The sequence below is a fragment of the Taeniopygia guttata genome, chromosome 4 (genome assembly GCF_048771995.1).
Source record: "Taeniopygia guttata chromosome 4, bTaeGut7.mat, whole genome shotgun sequence".
Classification (NCBI taxonomy): Eukaryota; Metazoa; Chordata; class Aves; order Passeriformes; family Estrildidae; genus Taeniopygia; species Taeniopygia guttata.
The window spans coordinates 36,006,973-36,029,650 of NC_133028.1; the positions used below are offsets into that span (position 1 = coordinate 36,006,973).

Here is a 22,678-nt window from a genome sequence, read left to right on the forward strand (position 1 = left end):
TGAGGACTATGAAGACTACTTGTTCTCTATCACTGATTTCATTAGAAAGAACATTTTTCTATACTCATTATGTGAACATTCAGTTTCCTTCCATCAAATTTGCCAGTCTGATTTCATATTGGATAGTTGGGCAGTTAGGGGTGCAATCCCAAACTGTTTACAAAATCTAGATTATGCATAATTTGGGTTTCAGCACGAAGCCACCTCTCTGAGCACTTCTGTCCCAAAGTCCACAAGGAAACACTGAGGAGACACATCTCTGTCCCATCTCCCCACACCAAAACCTGGGCTTCATGAGGAAGACGTAGGTCTGTCTAAACTCCAAACAGAAGTATTTACAGAAAAAAAAAATCTATTTAATTGAATTAGTTTTCAAATATTGGTGTTACCTTGTAAGAAATTTCAAAATTTTCACCACCCCAGATTTGAAGCCCTGGATCATAGAGACCCAGTTCAAAGAAGAAGTCACGTTCAATGGCAAACAATCCACCAGCCATTGCAGGGGATCTGCAAAGAGGAAGACAGTGTAACTCCTTCTGCCAAAAGAATATATCTGCACTCAGAGAAAGCTTTAGGGAAGAAAGCAATTCAGCTAACATGTAGTAAAGATCAGGTAAATGGCAATACACTGAAAAATCATAAAGCTTTGTCATCAGCTTGCAGCAATTTTCTGAAGTGGCATGCATATAATTTTTATTGAGGTCACTGTTTTTTATTATGTTGTGGATTTTCTTCTACCATTAATTTGTTTCTTTAATGAATTTGATGATAGAAAATCCTGGTCTGAATTTTCCATTCAGCCAGTCAAAATCCTTCTATTAAAATAAAAATCAAGATGAGAATCAGTGTGATGAGATGTTTCCCTCTTAAAATTTTTTCTAGTTTTTGAGATAATATGAAACTGCAAACAGGTTTATGTTCTGAAGAGCTGCCACATTGAAATACATTGTTAAACAAGCAACAGAGTTTTTCCAGCTTTCTGATCTTCTAGCTCTTTTCATCCTATTAGGAGACACTTTACATTATACTTGGTAAAATTTTAAAGAGGGTATAGTTAAAGTAGTACAAGGTTTCCATTTTGATTTAGTCTTTTTGTTGTTGCCCTTTTCCTTTGTAAATCCCTCCTCATATGCCATGATTCAATTAGCAAGTTTTAATGCATCAAAAAGATGCTGTGGTCTGGATTACAGCTTGTGCTGGTTTTGGCTGGGGTAGAGTAAATTTTCTTCCCAGTGGCTGGCATGGACTGTGTTTTGGGTTTGGGCTGAACACAGGGCTGATCATGTGGAGATGTCTTTGTTATTGCTGAGCAGGGCTTGTACAGAGCCAAGGCCATTTCTGGTTTTCATCCTGCCATGCTGGGGAGGAGACACAGCCAGGACAGGTGACCCAAACTGACCAAAGGTATATTCAAGACAATATGACATCATGCTCAACATATGAAAATTGGAGGAAAACGGGGGAATGTTTGGAGTGATGGTGTTTGTCTTCCCAAGTCACCGTTGCACATGATGGGGCCCTGCTCTCCTGGAGATGGCTGAACACTTGTCTGCCCATGGGAAGCAGTGAATTCATTCCTTGTTTTGCTTTGCTAGGGGGTGCATGTGCTGACTCTCAGCATAATTAATTATCAATTTAGTTCCTGTCCAAATTAGATGATCACATGCCAAGGTACTGCTACATATCCCCTTCTACTTGCTGTATTTTCCTCCAACGCTGCTTTTGCATCTGGGGGTTCAGAGGTTAAGAAGCCAGAAGACACAGCAGGGGGAAGCACTTTGCATAGTACAGCCCTGTGGCTTTCCTGCACTTTTGGTTTTCCTCAGCACCATAAAGACTTGGCAAGTGTAGAAGCCTCAGATACTGCAGTTTCAGGCTTGGCCTCCAGGATGCTGCCAAGTGTGTTAAAGAACACAGTAAAAGCCACATAAGCTCAGTAGTTTACTTGATATGATACAAAGAGGTAAGCACTGTTACTGAAAGAAGGATTCAGTCCCAGAGCAATTCTCACGTTACAAAAGCGTTGCCTCGACGCTTTAAGCCGTAGAGGATCTTTTTGCTTTCTTTTTAAGCTAAGCAATCCTGGTTATGGTTTCAGCAAGACATTTACTTGGTCTTACTTGCCTTGGTATTGCTGCAAGAAAATGCACACAGCCTAGAGACAAACAGATGCAGGGCATATCTCTTTTTAAAGGAAGCATTGTAAATCTGAAGGTATTATTAAAAATAAAGTCATCTTTTAAAACATTCTGAGAACATGTGTTCTGTGTTTCTGGGAACAGTTTAAACGATTTTAAGACCTGTTTGGATGGTAAACACAGAACAGCAACACAGCAATGTTTGAAATAGTTTATCCCCCTCTAAGTGAATATTAAAGTTCCAATGTGGACAGCCTCATCAGAAAATGGTATTATTTAAACTGTATACAAAACAGATCAAAGCTTCATAACTTGCTTGCATGTGTTGCCATTTTAGCAAAGAACAATCATGGGTGGGGATAAGGAGTTACCAACATCAGTTCTTACAACATTTAAATCATATATACAAGCAACAGAAGACGTTAGATTCTGAAGATGTGAAGATTGCTTTCAAACACGATTAGTTAAGTGTGAAGGGGAAAGTAATAAAAAACCAGCAGAACCACAGTCTCCCAGTATTGAAAAGCCATCCAGAAACCACAGTTTCTAAGCTAGGGTTTCTAGGCAGTTTTTGTTTTCTGGGAAGAAAATATACCCCACTAAAAAGCATAATAAGAAGGCAGAAATTCTGTGAAAATTATTGGAGTTTTCCCACAATGAACGGTGCTGGCTTTATCTTTCTTCCTTTTTTTTTAAATGTTATGTGTATTATATTAAAATTCTTAGGAAATATCTAGCCAAGATCTTTAAACAGTATGCTTCTTTGTCAGATGTGATCCATTGTGAAGCAAGTGGGAGATATGTGACAAAAGGAATTTTTTTTTATACACATGCATAATCCTCCAGCTGTATGCGTGCATCAGGCCAAGACAGCAGGCTACAGATTTTATGCATTACCATCTATCAGAAATACTTCCAGCATGCTCGTTATTTCAATCCAAATGGTTAAACAAGCACTGTTGTTTCCAACAGTATTTGAAAAAAAATATCACAGCTAATTAAAGTTTTCCCTGGCAACAAAGGAAAGTATACAACTATACAATATTGTACTTTGCCAAACAGAACCCAGAAATTCTAATGTGCACCCTGTTAACCACACAAGAGCAGGAATGGAGAGGCAATACAAGGTAGCAAAGATATTTTGAGCGAATAGTCAGTTGTGGCAAACAGGTCTGACTAAACAAAGCAGCTAGTGTGGTTAGAAACGTGAAGGTGCTCAGGCTAGAAGTACATGCAAGTTTTAGTGGATCAATATTGACTTCAGAAAAAAAAGAGAAACGGGTAAGTGATTTAGTGATTACCGATACGGTTCAGTTTTTGTCTTTCTGCTTTCCTTCTCTCTCTTGGTCAAGGGAACCCTCTTCCATAGCATACTCCAATCCCACGCTCCTCTAGCAAACCCATCTTCGTCACCACCCCCTTGCGGCACAATCTTAAAAGTGTTGCCATCTATGACATCTATAAGCGGCACCGTGCATGTGGTTCTGCGGGGCGGCGCGGCGCAGGCCGGGTGCGGTATGGGCAGGGCCCGCGGGGCACACGTGTGGTTCGTGGGGAGAGAGGGGTGGGGGGAAAAACGAAAGGCTTTAGACAATCATTCGTTACGATTCACAGTAATAAACAGCTCTCTTTACCGATAAGGCTCAGTTTTATGTTTTCGTTTGGACTTTTCCTTGTGGCTTAACGGAATTCGTTTCCATAGCAAACTCCAGTCCCAGGCCCCTCTGGCAAAACCATCTTCATCCCCACCTTGTTGTGGCTCAATGGAATAATCATTCCCATCTATGTAATCTATTAGAGGTACAGTACATGTAGTTCTGAAACATTTATAGAAGGGAAAGAAAGAGCAAAATACAATTTCAGAAGAATAATCTGTCTAATCTGAAATTTACACTATTAATTAAGTTTATAGAGCAGTGTATATAAAAAGTCACTTGTACACACACTATTAAAAATGAAGCCTCATTAGAAGAAAAAAGAGATGGTCTTTAAATTGTCTTAAGATGTTCTGAAAACAAAAGTTAGGTCTGATGTGCTAATATATCCATTGGTTTATCAGTACATTTTCCTTTATGTGGAATTCTTGATATTGGTCTTCTAATAAAGCACTACTGGAGGCAACAGAGGAGCTCTCATGGGGCCAGAGTTCTCAGTACTATTATTTCCTGTAATTTCTATTAATATCAGATCTTAGCTGTCAACAAGTATGATAAACACTTAGCTTTTACTAGTGTTAACACAGATTTTCATTATACTGTCCTATTCAAATGCTCTGAAAAAACCCACCAAGCTCTAAGGATAAAAAAACATGCTAGTGCTCTCCTAGAAGTAGTTTTCAGTAGAACTTTTCCTGTTTGATTTGCAATACACTCCTCATTGTGATCTATCACACACAATATTCACCAAGGAAAAGACGCTATCTTGTTTTTCTCCTCAAATTTTTCAACGGAGTTTCTCAGTGACCCAGGCTGGAGCACATCCACCTTTTTAAATGACGCTCCAAGAGATGGAAAAGGCAGGGGGGAGAAGACATGTTAACACCACACTGTTCTTTGAGGCAGAAGCAGCAGCAGGCTGCACCCTGGGTACCAGGGCATGGAAGGAGGCTGCCAAGCACTGTCTGCTGGCATCATGTGCCCCAGCATCTCTGGTCCCCCTGCAGTCTTCCCCTCTGTGGGCAGTGCTGGAGGATGCATCTAAAACTCCCTCTTCTCACCAGTCTTTTTTGTGTAAAACAGTAACACACACTCAATGGGAGCACACAAGCATTTCCATCTTCTCCCTACTATCCTGTCTTGGTTGAGTTACAGCCTTTAAAACACACAAAACCCAACTCTTCAAGAGAATTCTGGTAGCATGGCAGGTTAAAAAATAGTTCTTAGGATTAAGCAGCTATTTTATGGGATTAAAGAGTTTAATCATGTGCATGGTTTCCTAAACACACACACCACTGACCACACAAGCCAAGAGTGCAGTAGCACACAGCAACAACAGCATTTCAACAGCAGGAAGGAATAAAAGCCCTGGGGATCTCTCTCCTCTGCCACCTCTCCCAGTGCAGGCACTTCCACCACAGACTCCTAGCAAGTGCCTGGGCCTGTGGCAGAGACAGCTTGAGACTGGCCTTGCTTTGCTACAGACAATGCTCCAAAGCACTTCAGAGGAAACAAATAAGACCAGACATCAAGACCAAAGATGAGAAAGCTATAAACTCCTGAGATCACAGGGGCTTTAAACTCCCATTAAATCAAAACATTCATTGCTAGTTTTTCTCTATCAAAAGCCAGTTGCCTTTTTTTTTTTGTTATTTTGTTCAATCATGTTCCTTATTCAGATAGAATGGACCATTTCAATATCAGTGCTTCAGATCATTGTAAAAGACAAGAGTTACACATAATCTACACTAGTCAGAATATTCAGTATGCCTATTAAAATAAACTACCTGGAGATCAATTTCCCTGACTATATTCCTTCCTCATTATGTATCTTTTACACTGGGAGATAATATAATCATCACACGGAATATTGATGTACTTTCATATAGATATAAAACATATCAACTGTAGTTTGAACAGTGAAGATTATTAGTGTGACTTTTACTTTCTAAAAGGCCAGACACTGGAAGTAACAGGAGAATATTACCTGTCCTTAGATATAGGAGCTATAAGTGGTGCATACCAATTAATTCCCACCTCACAATGGGCATCAAGGTAAACCAAAACCTTTGAAACAAAAAAAAAAAATGGTAACTTATATTTCTGTATACATAATTACTTAATTATGCTTATTTACATTGAGATACATTCATATTATAAACAAGAAAATGAAGATTAAATGAGTAAAATGAATCTGTTCTTAAAACAGTATCAATAATTTCCACATGTCTATTGAAGCCACCACAACTTTTTCCCCAAAAAAAAGAAAAAACAGACATACTTGTGAGTGAACTGGCTCCTACCTGTCCAAGTTTAGCCTTCTGGGCTCCAATGCTTCTAGCTTGGATCAAGCCTTCTCTCCTCTCATTTCGAAATACTTTTACAAGGCCATTCCACTGCTTTATGTAGTCATCCAGCCTCTCCTGTAAGTGTGCTATCAGATAACAAAGGAAAAATTGGGTAGTTTAATAATAAAGAGTTTTGTTCTCTTAATATGAGCCACAAATATCTACAGACATTTACAAGAACCTTTAATTCAACCACTCGCAAACACTAAAACTGAGGAGATCAAGACCACTGACCTCATTGCACAGGTTTGTGTCTGGCAATCTGAAGAAATGGCAGCTGAAGTGGTTGGTCACACCACAGGGAGCTGGGAGGACAACTCACAGTCACTTCTACATATCACAGAGTGGCTTTCAGCTTTTTGTCTGTGTTCCAAGCAGTCAAAGAAGTGTCTACACTCCAGCACACAGTCTTTCCTCATCAGATGATGTCACACGTACAGCTGAAGGCACCACTTTTCAGTTAAACATTTCCCCTCACTCACTTGCACCCTCACAAAATTTTCTGTCAGTCTACTAATGATCTGAAAACCTGAGGCAGAATCTCACCATGCTCAAATTACTGCCCTCCTTCATCTAGACCTGTTCCCTCTTGTGAAGGTCTTACAATAATCTTCTAATTAAATTAATGAGAATAATTGGAGGGCCAGGAGTGCATCATACTGAGGAGACAACAAACCTTTAGCCAAAAGGACTTCAATCAGTAAAGGGACGAGTAACCACACAAGAATCAAGATGAGCTATGCTTAAATGGTTTCAGATTTGTATTTGTCTGTGCCAAACTTGTCTGGAAACCACATTCCTGCCACACGGTTTGAGATAAGGATCCTAATGTTGCTTAACATTTTTGCCCAGATGATTCTGTTGAAAAAACACACAAAGGCAGAAAGGCTGGTAACCAGGTGCCTGCTGCTTGTGGCTATGCTGATTTAGCTACTGGTGTTTGTTAAAGATCTATTTTGGTACTCAAAGGCTCAAAAGAATTGCCTACAGCTTCAGTTTCTCTCAGTCAGGAACCAAAATAAGTCACCTAATCTACAGCTAAGACATCCATGCACTGGTTTGCTTTGCACCAGCTCTGAGGGGCTCATTGCTACTATTTCTGTGATTGATGCCTTGGAGTGGCTGCCTAGAACAGAGGCTAGACAAGACTAAGAGATTAAAACGGGTATTTATTAAAGGCCTTCAATACATACATCTTACAGTCCAAGCTTCCATGAGAGGCTACACCCAAGATGGATGATGGTCACAAGTTTTTCAGACAGATATAAACTTGGTCCATTTACATATCAGGGGTTAATCCTCCAATTCTGGCTTCAGGTGATGAAGTCATATTCCCCCAGTTTGCTCCCCCCCAATTCACTTTTGTTTATACTTTTTGGGGTCTGAGGCTGTAAGGTACCTTAGAATCTCAGGCCCAGAGGGATTGTTTTGTCTGACCAAAATGTGAAGACAATTAGCTAATGCTTTATATGGAGTTTAGAGTTATGGACTAATGCAGCACAGGATTTAAAAAATATAAAGGCTAAAATCCTAAGGCATAGTGCTGATCTAATAGGATGGGGGGGACATGCAGAGGAGGATGTCCCTTTCAACAGCAACATGCCATCAGGTTACTTCAGCTGAAACACTTTCTGCAACCTGAGTAAAAATGATGAAGTTTGGAGACCTTCACAACTGATGTTTCAGTATATTTTATATTCTTGTCAGCAGAATTAAAAATAGTAGTTTGAACAAAAGCTACATGTAGTTGAAGAGGAAATGGCGTTTCTTGGAAGTGAAGTTTCCAATATTGAAAATTCAGCAATTCTACCAAAGAATGATCTTTTGAAATCATTATCTTTTGATACTCTTATTATCCTTCCTCTCCACCTTTATAAAAGAAAGAGCTTTCTCAACCATGTTTTATGTATTCTCCTTTCCCACACACATTTAAAATTTCTTTTGTAAATCCTTGTGCATTAGGAAAACTTCAAGGTTACACAAATGTCAAACTAGAGAAAGAACAAGTTTATCACATATGCTGTATAGAAGAACATGCCATGTAATAAATAGAGAATATGTTATTTATAGCTGTGATATAAATTTTTTATAGGAAAAAACCAACAGAGTTTTGAGGTCATACTGAAGTGGTACTAAGAGAATCTTTATACCACACCATTATTTATGCTGCAAATTCTAAGTATGTGTTACAGAAGGACTGTCAGGAATGTTCTAAAGATTTAAAATCTGAAGTTATTTCCAGTTCTCCTGCCTATGAAGCCAAATGTTTTACTTATCAAATGTTCAACTATGTGAGGTTCACAGGGAGCTATAAAAACCTATCATATTGATTGTGCAAAGCTTTTCTACAGTACAAGTCTCAGGACTTTGCAGTCCATTATCTGAAACCATGCCAGGGTTAGCAGCAAGTGCTGTTTCCCACAGGAAAGCTGAAATTTTCCTCCTTCCCATACTACAAAGCCTGCATGACAGTAGTGTAAAAAATCCCGATACTTTTACAGTCAAAAATATTGTTTGGCCAACATTAAATTTTATTCATCTAGAATGTGTATTTATGACATCTGTCAACAGTCTTACAGCAATCTGGTTTTTGTTCAGAAATGTGTATTTTACCTTTCAAAATATTACAATCACCAATCTGGCCTTCCCCTGTTTGAGTTCCTCTCTCATGTCTAAGTGCATGATTAAAGCATGAATCAGTGTCTTTTAAAAACACATGGTTTCTCCAAAGGATCTTAGGCACTGCAGATTGCAAAGGGGGAGGAGGATGAAAGTAGGTTTTCTTCCCCTCAGCTCATGGACAGCAGTCTGAGAATTAGACAAATGGTATCAGAACTGCTTCCTAGAGCAGCTGCTTCCTGCCTCGGAGTACCCTGGACTGTAATACTATTAAGGTGGGGCTCTCAGCTCCAACTCAGGCACTGCTTCAGCTTCCTCATGGCAAGCACCATTACACAGGTAAATAAAAATACTGCTGTCTGCCCATGCTCGTTACTTCCCCTTTGGTTATCTCGTGGGATGCTGCATCAGTTGGAAACACAGGTAACAATAAAGAACATATAAGTAAACACAAAAGGTAGACACAGCCTTTAAATGCTACTAGGAACACTGTTTTTTTTTACCTCACAGTCACCCTTTACAGGTGCATGAGCTACAAAAGCAGTTCCAGCTGAGATATTGGCCTCTCTGCTTCAGAAAACAAGCAAGCTGGTGCCCAAATACATAACAAGTGCTGGAGACCTATACACACAACTGTAATTGTAGGAAGCTTTAGAAAATACAGTTTTATGAATTCTCATTGCCCTTCCAGATCAGCTGTTTCCTTCCCACAGCTGGTATTCACAGAAGAATAAACTGCTTCTATTGAGAATAGAAGAAAAACAGGGGAAAAAAAACCCCTGTGTAACAGCCTGGCCTCACTGACACTGTGGTAGAAATTGCTGCAACATTTCTTGGACTCTAACATGAATTAATACAGAGGTCTCCATAGAAAATGGAGATAGAATCATTCAATTAGCTTGGCAATCTTCTTATTACTGTTCTCTTTGTGCTCTGACAAAGCAAGAAATGCCGGAGTAGAAATCAGCACGTATCTCTGCACAGTTCTCTACAGTCACACCCTGCTGTTTGCAGGGGAGATTAAGGGAGGAGTGTCACTCAGCAAAAGTACCGCTCCCAACTGACTTTATACTAAGAATTATAATGAAAAGGACATTTTCCAAGCATTGCAACTGTTTCTCCCTGTAAGACATAACATATATAAGCTTCTATGCAGCTGTAACTCTCTTCTGATGAAACAGGATTTCTCATAAGGAAGGACAGGCAGGGTTTTTTTGGAGCCAGCCTTTAGAAGTGCTTGCAACTGCTGTGCTCCATTTTAATTTCATGTCACTCAAGAGGTGGCAGCTAAGAAATAAGGACAGCCACACTGAGTGTGAGCAAACATCCACCCAGTCCAGCACGTGTCACTCAGCAGTGGGCTCCAAGAGCATAAGGTGGTCTGCTGGCTGGAAAGGCAGACATGAAGTGTGCAGCCTGAAAGCAGGTGGGGAAGGAGAAAATCCTGTATCTGTGCTGTCAGCATGACTTTTCTTCTGGCTGAAAAAGCAAAAAGCAGCTCTGCTGTGATTAAAAGTGTTTGTATTTTGCAGCTCTCCTAACAACTGGAGAACTCTTCAGGCAGCTTGGCACGCTTTGCAGCCCATACTAGCTCATTCTTCTCTCTAAGGAGAAAGAAGTAGAGCAAGATTCTGCTCTCTTGGCCATTTTTCTTCTAGAACATAATTGGAATTAATGAGATTAAGTTAATTATATTTACCAAGTAATAGCCTAAAGCAATTTGAAGAATTATTATGGTGAAGTAATGCAATTGCAGGGAGGTGTTCAGAGTAATTCCAGTTCATGCTTGTCTTACCAGCCACCCATACCTGAGAAAACTGCACCTCAAGCTTTCTTTATTGCATTTTCTGATTTAAGAAAGTTATCTGGGAAATTGAAGTGTTAAAAATATAGTCAAGTGTGTGCTGGATCTTAGTTCTAGGCTAGCTGTGTCTGCTAACCATTTATTTATGAGCAGAAAGCAAAAATGTTCTGTATTAGAAAAAAAATCTTTAAAAGTACTGCTTTTGTTTTACAAACGTCATATATTGGAAAAATAGTACAAGTTCTATGCCAGACAAACTCATTCCATGAACTACATATACATGGCACAGAGTCAGCTACAAGTCATGTGAAACCCAAATATTGAGACCTATCATCAGTGAAAAATCTGGTAAGTATTCTAGACACAATCAGTGTCACAGTTACTTTATACAGCTAAGTAAGTCCTTGAACAGCTCTGTAGGAAAGCCATGATCCTAGCTGAAAAGCAAAAACATAGCATATGTCTGCTGACTGAATTATTTAAATTATATCCCTTAGGAAAGAAGGTATTTTTGGCTTATAGTATGTGTGTATATCTAAGCCCAATTCTCAACAGTTGTTAAAGAATACATAAGACTATAAAATAGCACTCAATATCTTTATTAGACTAAGCCAAATGTAGTCCAGTTTATAATACAGGTAACTTGCCCTCTCCTGTGAAAACAAACAGAAAATGATACCTACCTATTGTCAGGTATGAGGCAAAAAATAACACACAATAACTATTTTTAATAGTGGCTTATACTGAAAAAAGGCTACCTCAACTATATGATGAGTTAAATTTAAAAATTTGTAGTGAGTACACCCATCGAAAACAGCTACCATGAGACTGGAACAAACCCAGATCATTTAATAAAAAGGAGAGTTTCAGAACATTCATCTGTTTGCTATGCCACTACACAGTTCATGTGAAAACAAAGATGAGGGTATCCTGTGCCATTGACCAAACTTGCCTTTCTCAAAGCCATCATCAACATTGTCTAGAAGAGACCGTCATTCCACACATTCAAAATCGTATTTTTATTTGTCTCCTCTTTTCTCTGTCAACATCTATTCAAGAACTATGCTGCAACAAAATCTTACAGAAAGAGCAGCCGTGATGCACTATTTTGAAATTTGTTTAAAGTTGAAAAACAGTCTGTTTTCCCCTGTCTCAATTAACTTATGTGTCTAGGAGACCACTTTCAGTTCCTCTCTGTATTTGGCCTTTTATTGCATTAATGCTGACAATACCACCATGAAAGAAAAAAAAAAAAACCAAAACAGTGTATGCTTACATTTATAAGACAAGTACATGCATCCTGCCAATAAACCAAGATCAGAATGTAAATTACAAAGGAAGAAGAAGATCTCTGGACTTATGTTGACAGGACTCAAAGAAAGGCAGAAATTAAAACATATTCAAATTCTTAAAAAGATTCCTCCCCTCAATAAGAAACAATAAGCAGCTTAATGTGATGTTAAATTTAAAGAGGATGTTAGAAATGAAAAAGATACTGAAAATTAATCTGAATAATTTAATAGCCTAAGTAGGTTTTTATCATAGTTAAAAAAAAGACATCTGTATTCCTTTATGCAATAAAGGAAGCCTGTTACTCCTAACAGGCTTAACCCCTTTGATATTCTTCAAACTACTTGTTTTCACAAGAGATAAGAGAGATACTAGCTATCCCACCTTTCTCCTACGTAGTACCCAAAACTGTGGTAGAGAACTCAAAAACTCTGAAGAAGCAATCTTTTTCCCATTAGTCAACTCAAACCATGGCAGGTAATAAATCAAAAGAAAACTATCTCAGGAAAATTAAAAAAAAATCCTTTTCTACAAGGACTCTGTTAATATTCCAAATGTACCTTTGTTGCTAAAATCATCAATCAGAACAATTTCTGCCAAGTATTTTCTTGGTGTTCTTTTGATGACACTGTGGACTGTTCTCATGAGCGTGGACCACCCTTCATTATGGAAGACGATGACAACGCTGGAGGTGAGCAGGTTGTCATCATAATGCCAGTATTTGCATCTGTAAAAAGAGTCAATTTTATTAGTTTTCACACTGTCATTTACAGAACTTCTTAACAGCATCCTTGTGCAAATGAAATATTTGCTGACAGCTATCTTTCAGATTTAAGAGAGACAAGATATAAAAGGTAATACAGCTTCAGTGGATCACAGATAGAGATATAACTAAAAAGAAAAAAAAAAAAAAAAAAGTACACTGGTCCAGCACAAGTTTCAGACCTGGTCTAATTTCAATGGGCTCCTTCCTTGAAAGAGATGACACATGGAGAAAAAAAAATACAAGAAAAGAGAGAGAAAAAAACCCAAACAAAAATAGTGCAGATGATTCAGGTCTTATTTCCTGAGAGGTTAGAGATGATTTAGAAACAAGTAATGTGAGTACTTCCAATACCTTCCACACTTTCCAATACCTCTAAATCACATTTATCAACAATGGATTTAATTTGCAATTGTAATGTCCATTTCCCCAACTGCACATCTAAGTGAGACTATTCACTCCCTACAACCAGAACAAGTATTTCCTTAACTGGAAGTTTCCCTACCTGATCACTAGCCTCTTTTCCAACAATAATAATATAGTTCCCATCACCAAACATAGAGACATAGCACTTTTGATTTCAATGAGAAAAATCCTTCCTTTTTTCATCTTTCAGCAAATAAAGTCTCAACTAGTGAGATTCTGACTTTTCAAGGACAGCTGTCATGTATTAAGAAATTATTAGTGACAAATAAAAACTCCTAAATTTATAGATGCACAAATTTCCCTAGTTATAGTTCTCTTTATACAATAAAAAGCTTAAGTGCACAGAAACATTGCTGCTTTTGAAAAGAATTACCTTAATCATGAGAGGTCACCAGAGTTTCTGAAACTACATTCAGTTAAACATGGAAAGTACTCACATAACACATCCATGGATATTTAAAGAGTTTCCTTAGTAAAGGATGCATTTCACTTCTCAATGAGTCAATATGCATTTCTCACCTCACAGAAAATAAAAAACATTGCTAGAAATATACTATTAATTTTGTTTGTGTGGGAGAAGAAAATTACAGAATCAAAACAGACTATAACAAAATTTTATCTAATAAGGAATTTTGTTTCTTAGGTGTGCTGTAAGCAACCTCTGAAACAGCACAATCTCTAAACGCACAAACTACTGACTAAAATCCCTCAGCTTGATAGGTTTTATGCCTGAAGTAGCTGCAGCTAATCATAGTTACCGATATAAAAGGGCTAGACTGGCTGTTTAAAAGTTTCAGGCCATAGATACCTTCCTTCCACAGATCCCTCTCAAAGATTTCATTTGATTACAGATTGCAGTACTAACACTTGTAGCTCAAGTGTTTAAGCTGTCAACAACTGCATCTACAGAGATAAAATGGATACCTTTACCTAGGTGTGTTAAGTAGGCTGTGTAAACAGAAGATTTAATATGTTTAGTAACAGATTTATAACAGAATGGTGTTGCTTCACACATATATTCTCAGTATTAATTTTGGTGATACGGTTACATTAAAAGGTGGAAAACAGGGTGTTATACTTTCAAAAAAACCAGCATACCAGCTGAATGCCATTCAAGAGCTCCATGTCAAAGGCAGCAGAATAGCCTTCTGTCTCAAAAGAGAAGGCAGAAACTGATGCAGCCTGCACTGTACTCCCGACCTGCACCTGCTGCAGTTTAGCTAGGAAACTTTTTTGTTTATTTCTGAATAAAAAGAGAGGGACAGCTACAGTGTTTCAGAGTGCCTTCAAGGACAGAAACAAAACCTGGAAAAAGAACTAAAATCTTTTCGCTGCTTATTTCTTCCACTTCCACAAAAATTTAATCCATTTTTGAAACATAAACCCAGAGGTCTAGACCGGCTTTTTGCTATATAGCCAACTTAAATCTCCTCAAATTGGGTGTTGCTAAATGTGCCATTTTCAAGCAGTGAAACACTACATTTATATCTCTAGTAGGATCATACTTCCAGCTTTTTCCAGACACTTTATTTCACTTATTAGACAGCCCACAGACCGACTCATCAAGCCCATAAACTCTGACAGACTGCAGGAACTCCTGTACACAGTCTTTCTCATCTTGAATTGAGAATTAGAGGTTTGAAATATAGTAGTTGTTTTAGATATGTGCAATTAATAAATGTTTTAATCTCTGTGGCAGATTTTTTCAATAAATATGAAAGTTGCCCAAGTATTTGAGTGACAAAAGCCAGTAGCCTCAGCTCTCATTTCCTTCACATCTACAGGGAAGGAAGCAGGCAAAGCTTTCCTCAGTAGAGCCTTTCCTCAGTGGAGCAGCACTGACATCCAGTGGTTGGCAAACCACATACCAAAAAACCGATAAATGCGCTTTCCTTCTGTTTGAAGCTGAATTTTACGGTATGGGTTTCCTTGTAGACTTTAGGCACCAAAAAAGGAAAAATATGCCTAATTTTCAGGAATGCTCTTCATTTTTAAAGAGAGGGAAAAGTAGATATGAAAGTTTAGGCAAAAGCTTCAAGCTACTGAAAACTGGCACAAGCAGATTCAAAGTACAGAAGGGTCTGTGACAAAGAGGATTTAAATGTTTCAACCCTTAGCTTCACCCCCTGGGTGCTTCATCTCCTGCCCACATTCTAGCACAGTGCCCTTTCAGGTGTAGCCTGCAGGCTATCTGCAGCAATACACTGTGAACCAAATTAGTAAACAAAATCACATTGCAGCAGATATGCAGGAATGACACGGTAGCATCCTTAAGCCAGGCTTGCCTCTAGACACTTGACATCACCTTTCCTGAGCCCCGTAAAGAGTTATGGCATGGGGAAAGAGGAACAAGCATGCACAGATTTACAAAGGGCTGGCAACACCTTCCCTGGGCAGTGCTGCAGGGAAGAGCTGCTCTGTTTGTGTGCCCTTGCCTTGGGGAACTGATGGGTGAAAGGAAACAACAACTTCAGATCAGTCCACGAATAAAAACTTTCCACTCTGCAATCAGTGCTGGCACTACTGGGGAAAAACAGGAGTGACTCATCACTGAAGCAAGATGAAACCCTTCAGAAGGCAGAGTTGTGATCTAATTGAGAAACGGTGAGTAATGTTTTTTCTGTCTATTAGCCTGCATACTTAGGATGTGAATTAGTTCTACTCCCTCTCCACCCCTGGAGGGAACAGCTCTGCTGGAGCCTGTGCCATAGCAGGCTCCCTTATCCCTCAGTCACAAAGCTGTGCACCAGCCACGGCAGAGATGTGCAATTCTACAGGAGGCCCTCTGCACAAGGTGAGCATCTGGGCTGGAGTGCTCCTTGGCTTGAGGAAATTTCTGCTCTTACAGCTTTGTACTCCATTCATTGGCTTGCTCTTAGGATGTCCTGGGGCCCCACAGTCATGATTCTGGGTACATGGTCCAAGGTTGGGGTGGCCATACATCTGAAGATGCAGATATAGACTCAAATTTCCTTAGGCTTAAAAAAAGCAAAAGTCTGCTTTTCCTGCATGAGTAATCCAACCACCAACAAAAATGCAACAGCTGAAAAAGGAGAGCACCTCGACAGCAATTTAAGAGTGAGCTACACCATATAGATACTTAGAGGGCAATTTAAGATCTTGAGCCAACAGAAGTGCTTCAGTCATGCTGAACCCCTGACTGTGCCAGCGTATCAGAGCTAAGCTTCGAGGTATCATGACTGTGTAGCATGACTCTCCATTCTGCTATTATTTAACTCGTCAGCTCTCTAACTTGCACCTGCACCTACCAAGGACTCATCAGTACTCTCTGGATTTTAAAGCACTGTACTTGTGTACTAAGAGCAAAATGTACCAGCACAGATTCCTCCAAGAGGGCAGGCAGCTGCCATCACATTCCTATAATCACTCTAGCCAAATCAGCTGTTGCAAGATGAAGGACCTGAATCAGTACAAAGCTGAAAATCTCAGCTTATTATTTATCCTGAAATCATAACCAATACTAAAAAAATGGAATTTAACTTCTTCGTTAATATAGAACTGTTCACAATTTAAAAATTGTATTCTAAATTTTATTTCACGTTTAAAGTGGTATTAAATTCATAGTTTTATTATAACCTATTATAATTGCTTTATAGTGCATGCATTTTTCTCAACCGTTCAAAAGTGTCCAGCCCAAGCAAATTCCAAAAATAAGTTAGGAGATCTGCTTTCATTTTCAGTTTCCTTTTCTAGTCAGTCCCATTCTTATCTTACAAAGAGACAGGCATCCAGCTGACAGCATAATGTTTACATACTTTTAATACTGAATTCAGGGCTCCTTGCTATTTTAAATTGCCAATTTATTATGACTACTGCCATGAACTGAATCTAACCCCCAGGAAGAGGGATGGGATTTTTTTTCTTTTTTTTTCACAAAACACCTTCAACTATTTGCTCATCTGTATGGTTGACATCACCAAGGTCATAGCTGAGACTGGCTGCTATGGGATCATTGCCTAAGTCTAGAGTAGACAGGATAGACAGAAACAGATCACAGAATTTCTTTGCTAGCATACAACTAAGTAAACCTAATGCTAATGCTGGATTTGTTACCTATGAAGCCTTGCAGGGCATTTTTGTGCCCCAGCAACATCAAAATGAGATTATAGAAATGGACTTACAAAACAGGGCTTCTGGAAGAGAAGTAAACAGACAATGCAAGAAAGACAGATTGATCAGCTGAATAATTTTTTCCCCTTCAGCAGACAGCAACAAAACCTCTATTACACACTACCAAACAGTTTAAACCTATGCTGAAACAGCATTTGCTATTTTTAAAATAGCTACAAGCTTTGCCCATTTCCATTCCTGAAGTAACTTGTGAGGCGATGTGACTACATTTTATTATTAGTGCCCTTGGAATCAAAAGCTATAGCTACTGTACCTCTGAAAGCATCACAAATCCAGGGCAAGGTTTGCATAGAAACCCATCATTAGGGATAACAAGAGACTGAAAGGAATAACCTTTGCAATTTTTCTTATCACAAGATTCTTGCCCATATTATCACTTATTCAAGATTGAAAAACTGAAGCAATAAACAACACAGGGCAGGAAAGCTGGGGTACCTAGGTGTCTAAAATAAAAACTTTTCCTTAGGGAAGGGGAAACTCCCAAACAAGGAGATGGAGCAAAAGCCCTCTGCTTTCCTTTTTTTGGTTTAAAGGAAGAAGACTTCAGTTCTCAAGGCCTTTGCAGTCCAATAGCACACTGTGGTTATTGCATGGAGGCTGTGTTTAATTTTGGATTTATCAAACTTTTACAGGCTTTACCCAATGTAATAAACAACTAGAATAAAACTTGAAGCAGTAAGCTCAGTCTCAAAGAAATACTGTATTTCCACCATGCCATGCTCATTAGATATTGAACCTTGGAGTCCTTACCCATGCTCACCTGGACTGCATTAGAACTTGTATCATGCACATTTATTCATGCACAATGCTCTAGCACAGTACAGTCTGGTTAACAGCAACAAGACAGACATAAGAAGTGCATTTCATTTTTTGAGTTTCACATTCAGATTACTACTCATTTGACAAAAATGATTCCTCTATGTGCCCCAGAATTTCTATGCTGCAGGTTGGCATCTGGAGGGTTACATGAACAGCTGCAGGAAATCGCTCCCACTCTCCTCTGCCCTTCCACTGAAGTCAAGGTTTAAGTCAGAATTTAAATATACTCCAGGTGCTGTGCTATATATATCTATATATTTGTTGAGTAAGAGGTCATGTTCAGAGCTTGGTCATCTCATTTCAGATGCACACACAGAGAGGTAAGCAAATCCAACTGCAGATAACACACCTGGCACCTCTGTCAACCTCTTTGTACTCTTTGGGTGAATTATTTTTCCCTCAAAACTTAACATTTGAAATGCTAGCAGCCAACACTAAAAAGACAAAGGATCCATTTTCTCTGTAGTTTTCATTACTGGGACCTGAAATGTTAACAGAAAATGGTGCTTTTTTGCTTTAAGGTGAATGTCTGGAATTTAAATATTTCCTGACCACAAGAGATGCTCTCACAATACAGGCCTAATTACAATTTAAACACCATTTTTTTTCCCTCCAGGAGTCTTGCCAGCAGTAAGGCAGCTGATAATCTGCAGTAGAAAGCTAGCATTCCTGATTGAGTGTGACCACTATAATTCACCTGATTCTCAACTCCAGCTCTCACTGAGGTGCACAAAAATTTATGTGCACATTATAGAACTGGTTTTCTTTGTTACAGAACATTCCAGTGTATTATGTGGCATTGGAATAAAAGATTTTCCCAGGGTACCATGTGAAATGAAACCAAGTCCCTAATGTTTTGTTTCCAATGATATAGATACTAAAAGTAATTACTGAAATCCTTTTTCTTGTAGCAGTATCAAATATGTAATTTGTAAAGTGCTATAATTAAGGAACTAATCACATTCCTGAAGAAAGCAGGCTCCACTCCAGAGCTTTTGTATTCAATCTTCTTAGCTACAACAAGAATGACTGGACAAGTAACTACATACTGTAAGAGAACATATTAAATTCATGTTATTTGCCCAGAGTAATAAGACTGTCTATTTCTAATGAGGAGCCAAGACTTATCTGCCTTATTTCATACCCTGAATAATTAGTTAAAGTTAAAGATTTTGGGTTTTTTACTCCAGTTTAGAACTAACAATTTGCTATACAATTCAATATTTTGGACCATAAAAGGGTTCAAGCTGGCACCATCAAACTATGATAGAAAAAATATCTTTACTAACAGCTCTGCCTTATTATCACAGCTCTGCATGTATGTATTCTTAGTAAAGTTAGAAGTCTATTTTTGGCAAGAATTCCCTTCTTTTTTATTCTAAAACGAATTGAAAAATAAAACAAACACTCTTCAAAACTACATGTACAATTAAAAAAAAAAAACAAACAAATTCTCATTCCGTTTTGTTTTATAAAATTAGCTGCAAAAACAGTAGTCCAAAAATACATTTCTGTATGCACACAACATTGTACTCAAGCAAGGAAGAGTTACTTTTTCAGGTTTTTCAACAAAAGGTCATTGCCAGTTGTTCTGTTTGAAGTCAAAGGTGACCTGTGGCAACAGATCCAATTATTCAAATACAAATTTGTATGGCCCAGGGGCTATGCCCTGTAACAGCAATAATGTCCTTATAAAGGAAAACTCAAACTGGATAATCCACAGAAGGAAAAAACACTTAAAAATATTTATTCTGCCACAATCATACTGACAGATGTGTGTGGGTGATGCAGCTGAAATTCTGGCTCACCCTGATGAGTAGACAGCAGCTATTTTTTGTCACACTGAAAAAAAAATCCAGAAAGAGATTAATTTGTCTCATGCCATAAACATTGATGATGTTTCCTCTCCAGTCAAGCCATTCCAGATAAAATTCCTTCAATATTTGTCAAAAGAAGCTGTCAAAAAAATCTAGCTTAAATAAAGTCATAAGACTAAAACCTTCTGGGTCAGTAAGAATAATTTGTAAGGAAGTCTTCCATGGGTTGGATAACAACAGCATATCAAGCCTGAGCAAAGCATGTTGAGTGCTAATCCTTTCTTTCAGCCAGCACAGTTAATTACCCTGGCATGAAATCTGATCAGCACTACAAACATCCCTGGCTTAAGGGCTCTATAGTAGTGCAAGTTTGTTAATAGGAGAAACAGGGAGTTGCACAGCGCATCACATAAAATATACTGTAAGAAAATGCTTCTTGGCTTCAAAAGTGCAACAAGCATGTCTCAAACCCAGCAAAATTCAGGAATGAAAATGGCAGGTGTGGACTGGAGTGTTCTACTGTGAAAGTGGACTTCAAAAAGGAAAACCTACATTGATTCTTAGTGTTGTTGAGTTAGAAATATAAAAAGAGGATACTGCAACTAATGCATTCTAGATAAGTATTTTTTAGAAATCCTGAATACAGATTCCTTGAAACATCTTGCACTGCTTTGGTCTTGTGTAACCAGGCTCCTGTGAGCCATACACTAAGCAGCCTCTTCTCAGAGCTCTACATCAGTGGTCATCAGTGGTTTTGTCCATCAGGCAGCTTTCTCTCCCTTTTTGACTCTTCCATGCACTATTTACATGTCTCCTTATATCTGCCATAAGAAGTTAATGATTTTGGGTGCTAAAAAGGGCCCAGGAATGGCATCTTTGAGAATAATCTCCCCAAAACACAGGAGCCATCCATTCCCACATGCAGTAAGTCAAACAGGCGTGCCAGAAAACCCACCTGGCTGCACCAAGAACTCCAGAAGGTAGAGTAGGGAAGGTAGAGACATGGACTGGCTACCTAGTAGGAGTACAGAAATATTGCCTGAGCCCATGAAGAGAGCATTAAAGGCAAAGCTTTGTAGAGTTGAAATCCGTAAGATGGAAAGGGCAACAAGAAGAGCTTTTAGGCTAAAGAAAGACTAAAGAAAACATGAGTTTAACTATAAAAGAGATGAAATTTTGTGTCAAAGGACACATAAAAGATGGAGACACTCAACATCTGATTTCCTTGACTGTTTACTTGCAAGGTTTGCTTCACATCTCCCAAGTCCCCGAGTCTAGGGACAGCCTGCAGAAGAGAAAGAATATCCACCACAGAGGTGAGTCAGGGACCACTTGCCTGGGTATATCACAGCAAATGGGATACACACTGCACAAGTCCATGGGACTTGATGGATGGCACCAGAAGGCACTGAAGAAGTTTGTGATGTCATTGAGAGATCATGCTGTACCATATTTACAAGGTCCTGGTGCTCAACAGTGGTTCCTGAGGACTGACTAAATCAAATTCTTGCTCACCTTCAAGAAGCAGGATCCAGGAAATGATGACTTTGAATTCATTAGCACTGGCTGAAATTTTTGGAACTGGTTAACTTTAGCCCATTTAGGACTGCCTTCTGCTAGGATAAATCAGAGCCAGTTTACTAGTGTCTAAATGTGCCAGGGAATATAAATATCCCCTTTAGCATAAGGACAAGGGGAAGCCATCATAGAACCACACAGAAGTACTGAATGTCCAAGAAAGACTCAGACAGCACCTGTGTATGGAAGAATCATGGCATGTATAGAAGAATCAGAGCACCTGACAGGACAGAAGACACAGGACAGAAGGGATGAGACATATCCTTTTGGAAAGGGGAACTGTGAAGAAGAGAAAGGCAGCATGATTAAAAACCAGATGCTGTTAGCAGTAAGACGTACATTCTTTAAATGCACAGAATGGTGTCCAAACAGACAAACAGAAATGAGCATTAATTCAAGCTAAGTGCATGTAAATAAAAACGTAGAGTAAAAAAAAAACAAAAATAAAACAAGAAAAAAACCCCAAAAAAACCCACAAAAACCCCCAAACTCCCAAAACCCAGGTTTGAGAAATAGCTTATTGAAGTATGAAAGCTGCAATTGAAATATTTTTTCAAACACCAGAAGTATGATGCCTGCCAGAAAGTGTGTTGGGCTGATACATGAACAAAATGAAAAGAGACTACTTCAGAAGCAGGAAATCTAAATTAAGTATTTCCATTGAACTCCTAGCAGTGCCCAATGCCAGATACCTTGAGAAGAGAGTAAAATAAAGGACAAGTACACAGTGATAGTTCTTACTAAATAGTCCTATCTTTAGATAATCTGCATGATAGCTTCTTCTGGAATTTTCTGCCATGAATAGCCTTACTGCCTTTTTTTAAAATAAACCCAGTACTTCCTAAACAATGCAACATGAGTTAACAAACTCTTGTACTGTACTGCTGACTCCAGTCTTAAACAAAGGAACACACAATACCAATTTTTATCAAAGGGCTCTGGGGTTCTAAAGAATTGCAGACCGATAAGTCTGACTTCTGTGCTGAATAGAAGCTAGTAATAAATAAGAAAATTAATAAACCATAGACACAGCTTTTGTGGAAAAAAGGCAGGCCATAGAAAAATATTATCATCTTTTGAAAAAATCAAAACTTTTGTGGACATGAGTGAGGCTATTAATACAGTAACTGAATTTGTAAAGCATTTGATGAGGTCCTTTGCTTTCTTTACAGGTACAGTTCTTCAAACTATGGCAGATTTCTTAGGCTAGTTACTGCTAAAGTCTATTAATTCCAAATTGCAAGCAAGTTTGTGACTTTAGCAGCATAA

General features: G+C 38.6%; 1 protein-coding gene across 2 annotated transcripts in view; it reads right to left on the bottom strand.

Annotated features, from left to right (window-relative positions):
- Nucleotides 1-22,678, bottom strand: part of GALNT7 (polypeptide N-acetylgalactosaminyltransferase 7) — a 70,649-nt gene that overhangs the window by 12,437 nt on the left and 35,534 nt on the right. The window contains exons 3-7 of one of the 2 annotated variants that reach the window (XM_030271345.4): nucleotides 12,415-12,581; nucleotides 6,097-6,227; nucleotides 5,781-5,860; nucleotides 3,773-3,955; nucleotides 390-507 (exon numbers count right to left, since the gene is read on the bottom strand). In XM_030271345.4, coding sequence (XP_030127205.4) covers nucleotides 390-507; nucleotides 3,773-3,955; nucleotides 5,781-5,860; nucleotides 6,097-6,227; nucleotides 12,415-12,581 — 679 coding nt within the window. Of the gene's footprint in view, nucleotides 1-389; nucleotides 508-3,439; nucleotides 3,623-3,772; nucleotides 3,956-5,780; nucleotides 5,861-6,096; nucleotides 6,228-12,414; nucleotides 12,582-22,678 lie in introns of both variants that reach the window. The other variant, XM_030271346.4, reaches the window with a different exon arrangement.